At 34.8% G+C, this 17,011-nt stretch overlaps 1 protein-coding gene across 1 annotated transcript in view; it reads right to left on the bottom strand.

Moving 5' to 3' along the window:
- The window catches only part of LOC306847439 (potassium voltage-gated channel subfamily KQT member 4-like), a gene marked incomplete at both ends in the record, with an annotated part of 41,085 nt that overhangs the window by 13,317 nt on the left and 10,757 nt on the right, over window positions 1-17,011 (bottom strand). Inside the window, 2 exons of the mRNA XM_079381393.1 lie at window positions 1,192-1,318; window positions 3,450-3,540. Coding sequence (XP_079237519.1) covers window positions 1,192-1,318; window positions 3,450-3,540 — 218 coding nt within the window. The remainder of the gene's footprint in view (window positions 1-1,191; window positions 1,319-3,449; window positions 3,541-17,011) is intronic.

Genomic DNA, 17,011 nt, shown 5'->3' with positions numbered 1-17,011 from the left:
TGTCATTTATGTTTAATGTGCAATGGGTTAAAATCTCAACCTATTGTACATTGATAATACACACTACTGTTCAAAAGTGTGGGGTCAGTAACATTTTTCTTCCTTAAAAAGAAATTAATACTTTTATTCAGCAAGGACATAAATTGATCAAATGTGATAGTTAAGACAATCACAAAGTTACAAAAAAATTCAGTAACACTTCAGGATAGGGACCAATTCTTCCTATTACTTAGTTGCTTATTAGCAAACATATCACTAGCATATTGGCTGTTCATTACTTATAAAGCACATATTCGTCATGACCATATTCTTTATCCCTAATCCTACCCAATACCTAAACTTAACAACTATCACTAACTATTAATAAGCAGCAAATTAGGAGGGAGTTGATTGAGGCAAAAGTCGTAGTTAATGGTTTGTTAATAGCGAGAATTGGACCTTACAATAAATTTTGACCAAGATTTCTGCTTTACAAAAATGCTGTTTTTAACTTTTTTGGATACTTTTTGAAGTATCAAAGTATCCTGAAAAAAAATTATTACAGTTTCCACAAATACATTAAGCAGCTCAGCTGTTGTTCACATTGAAAAGAAAGGTTTCTTGAGTAACAGATCAGCATTTTAGAATGATTTCTGAAGGATCATGTGACACTGAAGACTGGAGTAATGATGCTGAAAATTCAGATTTGCCATCACATGAATAAATTACATTTGAAATTATTTAAATATTTTTACAGTTTAACTTTATTTTTGATCAAATAAATGCAGCTTTGGTGAGCATGAGAGTACTTTTCAACATATATGAAGACAATCTTATCAGTAGTGTACATTTGTTGAATATGAAAAAGCTTTGACCTTTAAATAATAATTCCTTTTGTGCTCCAGAGTAAAAAAAAAAGCCATATGTGACCCTGGACCACAAAAACAGTCATTAGGGTCAGTTTTTCGAAATTGAGATTTATACATCATATGAAGACTTAAGACTGGTTTTGTGGTCCAGGGTCACATATATGTCTTGATACAGATGATTGTGGGTAGACTATGACAGAATATTTAGAAGAAACCTGATTGGACTGACTATATTTAGACATGTGAATGTTATTTTCTGTCATAGATCTTTATACAAACACCTTTTATTCCCCTTAACTTTAAATAGACATGGTGCTTTTGATCTCAGACTCCTGGTCTTTACCTATGACGCAGAAGGGCTTTCTGGCGAACCTTAGCCGACCCTGCCATCCTCTGTACCGACAGCAGCATCCGGCTGCCCAGATCCTCACAAAGTACTCCAGCCCAAAAACCACGATCATCACAAACTCCTGCAAGTCAAACAACATGAAATCAAAGTCATTCCTTTTAATAATGTCCATCTTGTACTTTAAATATGGTAACAAATTTATCAAAATAGCACTAAAAACGTTCTGCCAGTAATCTATAAATATAAAAATAAACTACCTGGCAGTAAAGACTACTAGACTGGCCAAATAGCTCTAATTTACGCTAACTCAAATGACTGCTTCTCTTCCTGTTAAAGATGCCACAGACGGCTTGGATTCACAGAGGCCCACGCTAAATGCTTGTATTGATTACAGATCCTGCAGTGGCACCCGCGCTCTCAATGTGAACAAACACATTACAGACTGAGTGTACAGTCAATACCAAAACTTGCATTATAGACAACATAGTCCTTTCCTGAAGGAGACCATTAAATGGAAAAAATTGGGAGAGAAAGTCGTGTGAGAGGGAAAGCACTTCATACTGAATGAGTGATTATAGAATTGCAGCTAGGATTATTGGATGGAGTCGGCTACTTCTTGCATACTCGACAACACCTGAATCCTGCCGTGTGCTTACACTGCCATTTCCCAGAGCAAAGATCCCAGCGGAAAACAAAATGCACACTTAACGCAGCCACAGGGAGACATGAGACAGTACACGAATGCTTACCGTGTGCCAATCAGATGAGAAATTAATCCAGCCTGAGATGCTGCTAAAACGGTAATGAAAATAAGGCCTTATAATTTTAAAAAATGTGTTTCCTTGAAGTTATAAAGTGAGCAAACGCTCCCCTCATGTGTTATAATAGAGCCGTACACAGAACACTGATACACAAGTAAAATAATTTGTAACTCTCTACTGCATATGTACGACGTGTTTATGCTTACGAAGAATTTCAGAACAATACCGGCTGGACTAATAAAATAAACTTCTTGGTAACACAATAGACAGCAAAACAGGCTTGCATACACGGCACATTTGATCCATAATGCTGGCAAACAGAAAAAAAGATCCAATTCACCTTTTTTGAAGACACACCTCCAAATACACCTCAAAAAAGATATACAGCCTGCGATTGGATGGACTAACAGCCACAGAGAAAGCCCTGTGCGATTAATTATTCAGATGATGTGCTATTATGAATGTATTTAGAGACGCGCAGACAATGTGGATGTTGTTTAGTGAAGCTTAGACAGATCAGATAGTCCACGGCTGCTAACGTTTTGGGATATAAAACACAGGAAGGAAGTCAAACCATTTGTTCTACAGGTAAGAGAGAGTCAGTGGATTCATTTGAATGTAATTCAATAGATATGAAACAATGTGTACTGTGGCAGACTTATACCTGTCAGGAGATGAGGGATGAGGTAGATTCATTCGATAATTAAGAAAAAAGGAACGACTTTTGTGATTATTCCATTTTATAAAAAGAAAATATTAATTGTTACACTTGCATAGCTAAAGGATTAGTTCACCCAAAAATGAAAATGCTGTCATCATTTACTCACCCTCATGTCATTCCAAACCGGTAGCCATTGACTTCACACAGTATTTTTTTTTTCTCCATACAATGGAAGTTAATTACTAAAGTCAACTGTTTGGTTACCCAAATTCTTCTAAATATCTTCTTAAAATATAAAAGAAATTCATCATACAAGAGATTTATTTGGAAGGACATGAGTGTGAGTAAATAAAGACAGAAATTTAATTTTTGGGTGAACTATGCACTTTTCAGTACATTTCAGTATTTAAATATGGTAAAATGCGTTAAATGGATCTGAGAGTACTTACACTTTCATTCGTAGCTAATAGCTATATAAAATTAGCCAAAATATTTAATAAATAAACATGCAAAGTGGCTGCTTCTGGCCCTGCTGGTAGATTTTGGAATTATACCATCTAGGTACGAAAAGAGCCTGGCCATTTAAAAGTAGCTGTGCATTCTGAAAAACTAATCAACATATAAATTGCTAATATTTGTTTATAGTAACTTTTTCCCAGTCTGCTGCCTTTGATGCTCATGCTAGGGAAAGCTGCTAGTAAAGGGTTTGGGACTGTGCATGTTCTATGTGATGTCATAAACGAATCAGCATTCTTATGATATAGTTTCCCTCTAAAGTGATTAGTATTGTTACTGTTTAAGGTATAGTTTGTGTCATTTTAACCCCTTACCAGGATGAAGAGCCACTCGTTGGCAAATGTTTGATGGTCTGGGATGGTGGAGAAAACAGAAAGCACCAGACAGCTGAACACTAGGAGAAAACTGAAACACAAACAAACACACACAAACTAAATACAATACAAAACTAGGGCGAGTGTTGTATTTTTTTTTTTTTTTAAATAATACTTTATCATGTAAAACTGTTAAATTAATGCACATTTATTACTTGATTATTATTTTTTTAATCTAGACCTCAACATCTCAGGAAACAACAGCAAAACTAAAAATAAACAAATCAACAAACAAAACCACAAATATCACAGCAACACAGCAAAGACTGACCAAAAACTCAAAAACAAACATGTGTTCTACACGTACTGATGGCTATTGGCCTCTGGTGGACAGAGAAACTCGCCATGACACCCCATAATCCAAGCTGGCATTCAGCTCATACACACAGATGCTCTTAATCACTGCTGTCACAGACCCCGCTTGGACAGCCCAGCATGCCCACTCAAAATGGAGTGGATAAAAGCAGAGATTACAGCCCCACTTCCTGCCATTTCTTGGGAGCACTCAGACTCTTTGGAAAAAGGGGCCTTTTCGCAAGAACTGGGACTCCCAGACGGCTCCAGGTGCTCCCAGCTGAAGCTTTGTAAAATAAAAGCTGGATTCTCAGAGAAGCTCTTGTAGTCCGACTGGCTCTGCGCAAGCAGCTGCTGCTGGGGATGATGCCAAACCGGACACATCTGGCCCGCTCACTCATACAAGCTTACTTCTCAGCTCTGCGATCTAGCTGTATGAGGACAGAATTAAATTTTTCAGCTGTGTTCTTGGGCGTAATGTGATGGTTAGGAGCTTGGTTGTAAGGACAAGCAAGATGATTCAAACAGTCATAACAAAGGAACCTTGTTGCTTAAATGAATAGTTCACCCAAAAATGAAAAATCATGTCATTAATTACTCAATCTCATGGTGTTTCAAACCCGTAAGACTTTTGTTCATCTTCGGAACACAAATTAAGATCTTTTTGATGAAATCCCACAGGCAGCAACGCAACTACCACGTTCAAGGTCCAGAAACGAAAGTAAGGACATCATTAAAATAGTCCATGTGACATCAGTGATTCAACCTTAATTTTGTAAACTATGTCCTTTCTACTTTTCTGGGCCTTGAATGTGGTAGTTGCGTTGCTGTCTATGCAGGCTCAGAAAGCTCTCGGATTTCATCAAAAATATTTGTGTTCTGAAGATGAATGAAGGTCTTGCGGTTTTGGAATGCCATGAGGGTGAGTAATTAATGACAGAATGTTAATTTTTGGGTGAACTAGCCTAACTCTTTAATGAGGTCCATAAGGACATTTGAAATTCAACTCCTGGGGCTTTTTTCACAATCAATTATTGATAGAAACAGTAGGTTGCTAATAGCACAAACTCTAAGGAATGAAGAGCGTTATGAGACTGACAGATCTGATTCACTCAGAAAATAGAAAGGAGACAAAGACTGGCAAACAGCCACGGATAATAATACACTTTCCAATGTTTACAGTGTTTACCATCCCAAGAAAGAGTCCAAAAAATCCTGCAAATCCTTTCCTATTCTGCAAATCACGGGTGAGTGGAAACACCTGTTGTTTAAAGTAAACAAACAGAAATAATAATGCATGGATTTTAGTGTTAATTTAACATGCACAAACACTTTTCAAACGTATTTAATGGACTTGGTTTCTGGAGGCATTTTCCAAAGTTTTACGTTTAAATAGTTTCTGAAAGGTTGAAATTTCCCCCATCTGCAGTATCGGTTTGCAGTGCGGAGTAGAAGATACTAGATACTTTTTTTAGTATCTAGTATCTTTCTAAGTATATATGTAGATTGAGAGAATGATGGGTCTAATAAAGATATATCAAATATTATGGGAACTATTAGGGCATTGATCTTAAGTCAATTAGTTTTAAACATGCTCCTCAAACATTTTTTATGCATAAATAATATTTTGCAAAACCTCAAAAGACTAAAAGGTCACTTCATCCCTGAACCGTTTCTGCTGAGTGTGACTCATTACTGCCAAACTAATGTACTGTAGGTAAAACGATCCCTCATAAAACAACAGACTGAAAAAAAAGGCCAAAAGCACTAAAAGCCAAGGCCCAGTTTCCCAGTCCTGAATCATCAACAGTCTGACTGGATGGACAGAGGAAGAAAATTCCCAGAAACTGCTTAGCTGCCCCCAAAAGTTTTCCATCAAAAAACGATGAATGCAGTAAAAAATAGATACATTGGAGCATGCAAAGACAATGTGCGGCTAGCATTTCAGCTGAGAAGCAAGTTTTGAACCCAACCTCCAAGCCCAAAGTCAATCTGCCAAAAGCAGAAATCAAATCCTCAAATCAGCAGAAATTATAGTCTCGTGAGGTGAAAACAATGCAGTGCCACGTGTGATTGTATTTCCTGGTAAACACATGATTTGGCTGTAAATCATGTCGATACCATTCTCTGATGGTGTGCCTGTGTTGACAGTTGGTCCAGGTTGAATTTTATACTGAAAAAAGGGTAGTAAAATATTTTTTTGCTCAGAAATTGCTATTAAATTTCAGAAACGGCAAATACACACTGAAGTAAACATGACATTCTGAAGTACAGAATGACTAAAACTCTATTTTCTTTCAAAATGTACTACATCAATCTTTGTTTTATTTACAGCTTTGAAAAATAATAATACAAAATTTAGAATGTAAAAAAAGCTTAATCAAGATAAATTTTACAGTGTAGGAAAAACAGTTTTGAGAAGCTATAACCCATGTGAAATCAAATTCACAGACAACAAATGAACCTTACTGACTCTCCTTCAAACTGCCTTTAAATTGTGATTTAAAGTTTTTTTTGTTGCTTTTGTGCTCTTCTATTATATTACAATATTATATATAAATTAATAATAATTCAAATATATTTGGATAAATATCAGATATATGGAATAGTTTTTATATATCAGATATATGGAATAGTAACTTAGTTTTTATATCTGTTATTAGTTTTTATATCTGTTATTTCATATCTCATATTTCATATCATTATTAAAATGAGGGTGAGTAAATTATGAAAGAATTTTCGTTTTTGCATGAACTATCCTTTTAATTCCAGGTAAACTGCTCAATTTAACCATAAATGTATTCATCATCAGACATTTCATACAGAATCCAAACAATCCACCAATCCAGGTCTGGCACAAAGAAAACAGAAACCATAGGTAAACCTAAGAAGGCTTTACGGCTTTTAAGTAACATCTTTTCTAGTTTTATAAAACTGAATGTGGGTTATGAAATAATCCTCGCAATAATGCAGCATGACCCGTTTCTCTCTTCTCATTCCCTGCGATACATTAAGATGAAGTATGCTGTATTGGACACTGCTGTGGCCCTCATTAGACTAAATCTTAGGCTAAATTCATCACTTGGACTGTTAATATGCCATAAAAGCCACAGTGAGATGAAAGCATGAGGACATAGAAATGGGCCATGTGGGTAAACAGAGGGGATGATGAATAGTGAGGGCTTTACACATTGCTGAGCTGGACTCTGTAGACTGTACGCCACAAAACATCTGCACATAACGGCAGAGTCTCTGACCCTAATTCAATCAGGGCAGGCTGATGGACCAGGTATCAGTTACACAAGGAGAGAGATAAACATTAAGCTTCGCTGAGAGTGGAAGAAGGATAAATGTTTGGAAATGGAAAAAGTGGAAGGTGTCATGTGATTTACGTATGATTTCTTTATGACAACACGCACACAGAATAATATGGGTTAAAATGCTAGAAAACAAATAGTACAGCAAATCAGAGACAGAAGAGAAAAAGATTGTGCCTCTAAGCAGAGGACAAAGGTGGCAGCAGTGGAAAGCTCTATAAATATCCACGTACCTTGAATTGTGACAGCCTGCAAATTTGTCCAGTACACACAACCACATTGTTAATGCTGCGAGGTGTCCGTAGGGAATATAAGAAAAGGAAAGAAAGGCTGAAGACGCAAAAGAAGATGAATGCCTTGATACTGTACAAGGCTTTATATAGTGCAATTACGTGTGTATGGTAACCTGAACAAAAGAAAGAACATCTAAACATCTGTCACTGTTAAAAATGATGACCTCAAGCAAATATTGATACAATACCAACAATTGTTTTATTATTGTAATCGTAGTTTGTAGTTTTGGCTTACTTGGTAATGTGGTAAAGCTTTCAGGAATCCAAGCAATGCATCTTAATGCAGCTTTTCTATAACAATAAACTGTGATTTTGAATTGATTTTACTATAGGACTATAAGACTACTAGGAAAAACAGATTTTGCGGTTCAGTCCCATTCAACTCTTCCCAGCAAACAGGGTTTATAAAACTTAGAAAATGTTAAAACCTTCACACTATTATGTTAACTTTACTTAAAATGATTAAAGTTAACGTAATAGTGTGAAAGTTTTAACATTTTATTTATTTTATAATTAAACTTAAAGCCATGCAAACTGTTGGCTTTATTTTTTTAAATGAACAAATACAGCAAAATAATGGTAATACTGCAAAAGCATGGTGAGTTAACACTCTTAAAAATAAAGGTGCATCATGATGCCATAGAAGAACCTTTGGTTCCATAAAGAACCTTTAACATCTAAAGTACCTTTCTGTTTCACAAAAGGTTCTTTGTGGCGAAAGAAGGTTCTTCCGATTATAAAAAGGTAAGAAAGAGATGGTTCTTTAAAGAACCTTTGATTGAATGGTTCTTTGTGGAACCAAAAATGGTTCTTCTAGGGCATCGCTTTGAAGAACCTTTTAAGCACCTTTATTTTTAAGAGTGTATACGGCCATCTTCACATTCCAAGAACTGAAAATTAAAAAAAACAACTGTTCTAATGAGGGGAAACATATTTCTGAAGCATAAATAAAACAAGACACAGGTTTGGCAACACAAGCTCTGCTGGGAAACACTGTGTAAAACCAAACAATCCATCCATAACACAAATCTGTTATCCACAGTCTAGAGAGCTGCCTGCTAAGTTCAAAATAATTCATTTAATTGTAAAGTGGAATTGGAAGTCAGTGTTTAATACACTGTACACAGTTGTGAAAGATGTCAAAAAGAAGAAGCAGGAGCAGACAACACAAGAGCAGGAAGTAAAGCTGTAACCAGTCTGGAAAGCATAAATCCTTAATGTCAGCGAAACAGGGTTAACACTGATACCTATCATACAAACAGAAATACTATCAGTGAAAATGAACACAGACACTTCCCAGAAGAAGGCACAGGCTCCAGCTACTGAATCATGAAAAACTGCCCTGCATGTGGAATGAGGTTATTATGAGGTCATTTAAATATTTTTAAAAGCACACTTCCCATATGGAAAGGGAATACTAGTTACTGCTCAAGTCCTCAAAGTTGTTTGGTTCAGTTTTATGTTTTGCTTGACTTAAAGCAATAGTTCAACAAAAATTAATTTACTGTCATTATTTACTCACCCTCGAGTCGTTCCAAAACTGTATCATTTTATCAGAGGAGCACGAAAGTAAAAATGTTTGAATCATTACCACATAATCTAAGATCATAGTAAACATGCGATGTCAAGTCCAAAATGAACAAAGAACAAATGAAAGAACTAAACAGTATATACCAGCTTTGTAAGGAAGCCTGTTTCCGCCATGGAATATAAAAAAAAGATAACTGTGACTTTTTATCTCATAATTCAGACTTTGTTTCGTGCAGTTTGGTAAAACAGAGATTACTTTTTTCCTCAGAATTCCAAGTTTACATGTCATAATTCTGTTTTTGCTTCCGCCAAAGAATAAAATATAAATAAGGCAGTTGCTTTATCTAACAGTTCATACTTTTATTATCGCAATTTACAGTTTATGTCTCACAATTCTAACTTTTATTCTCAGAATTGTGTTCACATCTCACAATTCTGAGTTTATTTCTTGCAATTCTGACTAAAGATATAAACTCAGAATTACGAGGAAGAAAAGTTGTAATTACATTTATTTATTTATTTTATTTCTGAGGCAGAAGCAGATTTCCATACCTTTGTGTGAGGAGCAAACCATAAAAAAGTGGTTATTCACCTTTGCTGAGGCTCGCATCCAGACTACTATTATGACACTTTTATGCTGTTGTAGTGTTTTTTAGTGCAAATTCAGCTGTGAGAACACCATCTCTTCTGCAGTCTTTATGTAAGCGGAAGATCATAAATTACTTCATTTTAATCAGATCACTGATATACTGTTGTGCCAACTGCAAATGGCATCTATCATTGCGTCTCCACTATTCATTCATGTCACACATCCGTTCACCAACACACACACACACACACACACACTCTGTGGCCTTCTGAACACACTCAGCTATCTCGAAACTCTCATTCACGCTATAGTTTGAAAGGGCACAATCACAGGCCACTGAGTTGCTGTATTGTGAGTGGGATATATGCTGAGCTTGCTGAGAGGAAAAGCAGAAGAGCAGTGAGAGATGTTAATTGGACGGCAGAAGGATGATGAGAGGCTTGACATTTACAGACAATGCTGTTACCATGAGCAGACAATTAGAGAATCCTCTCCATATCCTGAACAAACACGATGTCACATGCAAAAACTTCTTACCTTCCATGTTGCAATTTTATATTGAAAAACAAACTACTGCATGATAATGGTAAATATCAGATGTGGAACATAAAGTAAGAGATTTGAACTCTTATGACCCTAAACATTTGAACGGTATTACAGATAGACCGACAATCTAACAGCAAAGAAAAATGTAACTAAAATATTCTAATAATCATAAAATATCAATCAAATATTAATGGTTAATTACATATTTAATTAGTAAATATTTTAAATATAAAGTTTAATAAAAAACAAACCAAGTTGAATATGTATTTTGTGAAAATATCAAATTTTTCCTAAAATGTGCCTGACACCACATTCAATATCGCACAAATATACACAAACTTGCACAGTTGCAAAGGATTTGAAGCAGTGCTTTCAAAACACACATACACACACACACACCTTGCACACTTGCACTCTTTCACGCGCACAGTTCATTGCCCAGATTTCCAGTATTTATGTGCTGACATTTCACCGCTCAATGCACTGCTAACGTCACCCCTAAAAGCCCGAACCCTTGCAAAATATAATGCCTTTATTTACACATGAGGTGAGGAGAAACTGGTGCATGTGGCCCACAGCTCTGTCAAAGAAGCTTTGATTTAATGCAGACTTGTTTCTAAATGTATCCTTTTTTTCTCCCTGTCATTATACTGCAGCGCAGGGACAGCCAGCGGCATCCACTTACCTGCACAATCTTATGTTCTGATTATTGATCAGATTGTAAGTTTCTGATCTAAACTACATATAAATATAGTGGCATCAAGCCATACCGAAGTCATATATCAGGACAGGTTACATGATTGTGGATCAATGAATCTAAAACAGCCCCATTGATCAAAATAATAGCTCTCACACAGTATATTTCCTTCATATATTCATTACATTCCAAACTGGATGCTTTCTGATTCAAACAATGATTGATAAGTTTAAAATCTACTCTTTTAAGTTACTATTATTTGATCGCATTGGATATACCATGCATGCTCACTCAAAAACATTGCATTATGTATTATTTACAGTTCTGTCAAATGATTAATCACATCCAAAATAAAAGTTTTTGTTTACATAATATATGAGTGCACTTGCATGTATATATGAAAAATATGTTATGTTTATATATTAAATATATGTATACAGTATATAATATAAAATATAATAATATAAATATATAAGTGTATATACATGTAAATATTTTCTAAATATATACTGTGTGTGTATTTATATATACATAATCAATAAACACAGTACACATACATATTTTATGTAAACAAAAACTTAAATTTTGGATGCAATTAATCGTTTGACCGCACTAATTATTTCTAAATCTAAAAATATTAAATTTATGGGACAACCAAATATTTCTACTTATGTCTGATCATTTTTCATTACTCTAATCCACTTTGTATGGATACGAACCTCCAAACTTTCTCTTGATTTAGAGTAACACGTTCAGCATGGAGCATGGATAATTGTTTAATAGGTGCGCGGTCAAGCCAAGGTCTTTGTTCGGTTAGAGAAGTGAAACTGCAATTAAATGGTCAGAAATAGACAGAACTTCTGTTCATTTAGTGGGAATTTCCTTTAGTGGATTATGAGATTAACAGGAACTGGCCAGTGGATTGAACAACAACAAAAGAAAGAAGTGGCTTTAACATTTGACCTGAGACTGACTGGATTAAGATGTTTAGGAATTCAAGGGTGTGAGAAAAAGGAAAAGGTTACACATCCTCGGTGGTCAGCGGCAAAGCCTTTATGTGGCATGTAATAACTTTAACCCTATGATGCGTTGTTGGGTGATATGCTGTATTGTCATATCGTCCAATCGTCAGCATGTGAGATCGCCGATATATACAATATTATCGTGCTAATTTAGTTTCAGTGCCAGAATGAGAACCAACTCCAGCATAAGGCTAAAAGCAGCCTAATGTTTTAATTGGACTAAATTTGTATTTAACATGATAAGTTAATAGAAACATTGTAAGTTACTAATTATAATTTATAAGGCTTACATTTCCTCAGTTATTCAAACAGCAGCAACAGAAAACGAGCAAAGAACATTTACATTACCAAAGAACATCAACTGACTTCAGTCTAACGCAAGTTTATACACTTTAAAAAACACTTCCGTTATAATCAGTGAAGCTGTCTACACTGCATAATGAATAAATCTCTAAAACTTACATCGCACGTATATCTGAACTTTGTTGTTTATGATGAGAGAATTTGCGAGAGAGCTGAATGCAGTCTGCCAGGCGCTTTCAGCGATGACTCATCTGAATGCCTCTGATTGGTCATAGCATTTATAAGCTCAACGTAATCGTATGTGATTGGTTATAATGCGCAACACTGTAAAAATGCAAAAGAAAAAAACAAATAAGCCCTAATATTACATACATAGTATTACTAGCCTGATAATAATACTAACAACAATGATAATAATAGTCTTGCTATTGTCAAAGGAATCAGCCACATGCGATATCTCTGACTATCCTTGACACACAATATTATCGTCTATTGGCACAACCCTACTATCATGCATACATTTACTAAATTAAAATGTAAATAAAAAAATAAAAATAAATAATCTTTACTTCAAAACAAGATTATAGCGCAACAGTAGATATTGCACTTGGTGTAGGCTATTACTTTCTAAGTGTTAGGTAGTGAAAGTACACTACCTGTTCAAAGATTTGGGGTCAGTAAGATTTAATTTTCTGAAAGAAATTAATACTTTTAGTCAGCAAAGATGCATTAAACTGATCAAAAGTGACTATAAAGACATTTATAATGTTACAAACGATTTCTATTTCAAATAAACGCTGTTCTTCTAAACTTTATTTTTCAGAGAATCTTTAAAAACTTTAATATGGTTTACACAAAAATATTAGGCAACGTTATTAAAATATTAGGCAATGTTATTTTTTTTTTACTTTCATAATAACACAAAATGTTGAGCACCATATCAGCATATTAGAATGTTATAAATATATCAATTAAAATATATATATATATATATTAAATATATTAAAAATATATATCCAAATCAAAACCTAATGCATTTACATGAAAATATATATATTTTACAATATGATTGATTTTACTGCATTTTTTTTATCAAATAAATGCAGCCTTGGTGAGCATAGGTGACTTTTGAAGGGTATGTGTGTCTTAAAAAGACACAACAACATAGAAAGACATATAGATTTATAGGTAAGGGTCAAAGGACACCAACAAGTGTTTTGGATGTAACTTCACAACCCTAAATAGTTAAAATAGCTTTTAAGGATCTGTTTTAGAGGCTAAACTTTCAGTATAATAGGTTAGAACAATACTTTTTGGATGCACATATATACATTTATTTGGTAAAAGTGTTTCCATAGTAGTTTATGTACATGTCTTCTTGTCAAATAATTAAAAAAATGTATCTACCTCAATTTAAGTGTATATATTTTGTGTGTATTAGAAATATGTACACACACACTTACACAGTATCCTAAAATGTGCATAACACCGTGGGCGGAAAAAAATCTAAAACAATTCCTAGAAATAAGTGCCCCCTGAATTATGTAAAAAGATTTAGCCAATCAAAGTTACACAAGCCTCATCACAGAGCGTCAGTGTCTGTGTTTGGCTGAGATGCCACAGAATCGTCCCTCTGACCCTCGGGTGGGAACGTTCTTTTGAAGACAGCCTTATTAACTGACAATCTGGCTGGCTGCAAACAAGAGACGTTTATAGAGCACGCCAAATGCTATCTCACCATTACGCTTATCATTCAAAGTACTATTTACAAGATCAGCAGGCTACCATCTTTGACCAAGACTTCAAACATGGTCCTTCTGGTTCATCTAAACGACTACAGTGGCACGCAAGAGTGTAATCAAGGGTGCAGCACCTTGTCAACACTGCTGAAACTGACACAAAACACAGTACAGAGACTCCACCACTGCTGTCTCATCACTACTGAGGTTTAACCTGGAGTTACTGATACAGTTACAGTTGATGCAGCAAACACATGTTAGATATATAATATTATTCCATCTAACCTAACAGAGATATCTCAACAAAGTAGGAAAGTAAGAGTTCTTTTTTTTTAGAACATTTATCAACAAGGATGCATTAATAAAAAAAAGTGACATTTACATTGTTACATTGTTACATTTCCATTTCGAATAAAATACATTTTTATGGCATATAAGGAGCATATAAGCATCCTAAAATAAATTATCATGGTTTCCACAAAAATATCAACAAGCATAACTGTTTTCAACATTGATGTTAAGAAAGAAATAAGAAATTATCATGACTGGAGTAGAAAGAATGATGTAAATGGCTGCTGAAAATTCAGCAAATCTGTAATTGCCAAGACAAGAATTGATTTTGTTTAATAGCTAAATAAGCAAAATAAATACATTTGTTTTAATATCCTAAAAGAAATAAAAAAAATCCATTAATAAAAATACAATTGCTATATAGTTTATAGAAAAATATATATAAAGAGGAAGCAAGGTTATGGAGAAAAAGTGAGGCTGAAGAGATCATGCTGATCTGAATGATCTGTTTTTTTTTTTTTTTTTTTTTTTCTGGCTGTCTTGTTATCTTAATAGAACCACTGAGCAAAGAAGAGAGACACAACAAGAAACACCAAGATCATCTGTGAATTCTTCTCATTCATCATATGACTTCTTGTAGGAAACAGAGCCAAGATAAGAGCATCCAGGCCAGCAGATGCTAGGAAGCTTTGGTAGCTTCCCAAAGAAAAACATGCATAGTATCACACATACACAGATAAACACACACACACATATACTGTACACACACCTACTTGGATCTGTCAGGCCTAATAAATAACTTGTAAAAACTTTACCTCATTGTTACATATCCAAATACATACTCAGTACAGCTCTATCCATAACTAACAACACAGGGAAAACATAAAAAATATTCCAAAATAAAAACTATTCTTTCATGGAAATAAAATCTACGATCACAGAAAAAAACACTATTAATTATTAAGATTTGCAATGAATAAATTGATTTATAGTAGATAATGATGTGACAGACCTTAACTGCAACTAATAGAAAAAGTGCAAAGATAGTCAATATGACCAAAAATTAGGAGGTCAATGGGCCAGACTGACTCTCTGTATTCAAAAATTCTATAAAACATCACTGATAGCATTTTTAGTATTTTTTAAATGGATGTTGGTACTAGCAACAAAGTTTGTGGTTATTAGTTCACTAAAATGTTCATTCACATCAGATACACAAACAACAAACCACTTTGTGAGAGTCGTCAGGATCCTAGCCCTTATAAATACCTCTCTGTATTATGAATTTGTTTTAGTCATGTTGCTATGGTGAGGTTTCCCGACATGTTTATAGAACCTGCCATTATAAATTAAAGTGCCTTAACAACACTTAAGGGGACTTACACAAGACATCAGCTGCCGACCGGCAACCAGCAGGGAGGTGGGAGTGGGAGGTTAGCTCTGTCCATTTTTCAGTAAAGACTTTCACATGGGCTCCTTATTTACTAAAATCTCCATTTCTAATCATTCTATGCAAATTAAATACACAGAATTACATTAAGAATCAGAATTTTAAGAATAATAAGTCATAATGTCAAATGTCCAATTACACAAGTATGTTTTCTCCACCAACAATTGGGGCACGTTTTCACGAAAGTCAATGCATAGTATCTTTTTCATGCACAATAGCGTTTTTTGTAGTCAAAACTTTAAGGTATGTGTCTATTGTAAAATTTTATGTAAAATAATCACTAGAGTAGTGTGACAAGTTTTGAGCCATTTTAACATTTTAAACCATTTTAGTCTGCAAAAGTAGAAGATTAATATGTTTTCAATCACTACATTTCATTGTTCCTGTAAACTATAAAATACTTTTATTTACATCTAAACAATTATTTTTGAATAAGCCACTCAATTTATATGGATTAATTTTACAATGCCTTAATGACCTTTTTGGATCTTCTCAATTTTAATTGTAACATGGGGACGTGACAACGGAGTTGAAGTTCCAAATGCAAGGCTTTATTAAGAGCGTAGTCAGACAGGCGTGTCAGACAATATCAGGCGAGGCAAAAGAGTAATCCAATAAAAGGCAATGGTCAGGGCAGGCAGCAAACAATCAGAAATAAGGAAACAGTCCAGGGTCAAAACACAGGCAGGGCAAAACTATGAATCTAGGAAAACACAGGAAGAAACACGGAAACTAGGAATACTACTAGAAAAACAAACGTGTTTGTCTGTGAGTGCATCTTTTATAGTCCTCCTGATTTGAAACAGGTGACAACAGATTATTGGTTCCTAGGCAGAGGGTAACTGAAATGGAGTCCGGGGTGGAGTGGCAAGGGAATGGGGTGGAGTGCCCTCTGGCAGAACTCACGGGCACTTCGGCTGATAATTGTCACATTGGATACCTGGACTTTAGATGGAGGGAACCTCTCAGGTTTCAAGATAACTTAATTTGTAATCCCAAAGATTAACCAAAGCTTTATTGGGTTTGGAACAACATGATAGCGGTATAATTAATTGATGACAGAATTTTCAGTTTTTGTCTGAACTATCTACTGTCTGTTATAAGTCAAACAAACAGGTAATTTTCAGAGCACTTTTAAATAAAAAGTGCGAGTGGTTATTGTCTGTGTACATACACATGCGCACAAGTACACAAACATGCACTTATATACAGATATAAGGTTAAAACAGCATGTAGGTCACATGCACTTGATAAAAACAGCATTTTATACTGCTGAGTGTGACTTTCAGACATTTTAAGTTAATGGTGCTTTAACCATTAATAATACACATATAAACCCCCTGTGACGAACCCTCTTAGTTTGCAGAGTATTATTAACTAGTTTGGTTGGCAAACAATAAAATTAATAATTCATGATGCCACTGCTAACGA

Source organism: Barbus barbus (assembly GCF_936440315.1).
Source record: "Barbus barbus genome assembly, chromosome: 27".
NCBI lineage: Eukaryota > Metazoa > Chordata > Actinopteri > Cypriniformes > Cyprinidae > Barbus > Barbus barbus.
This window is presented reverse-complemented; position numbering and strand designations above follow the sequence as displayed.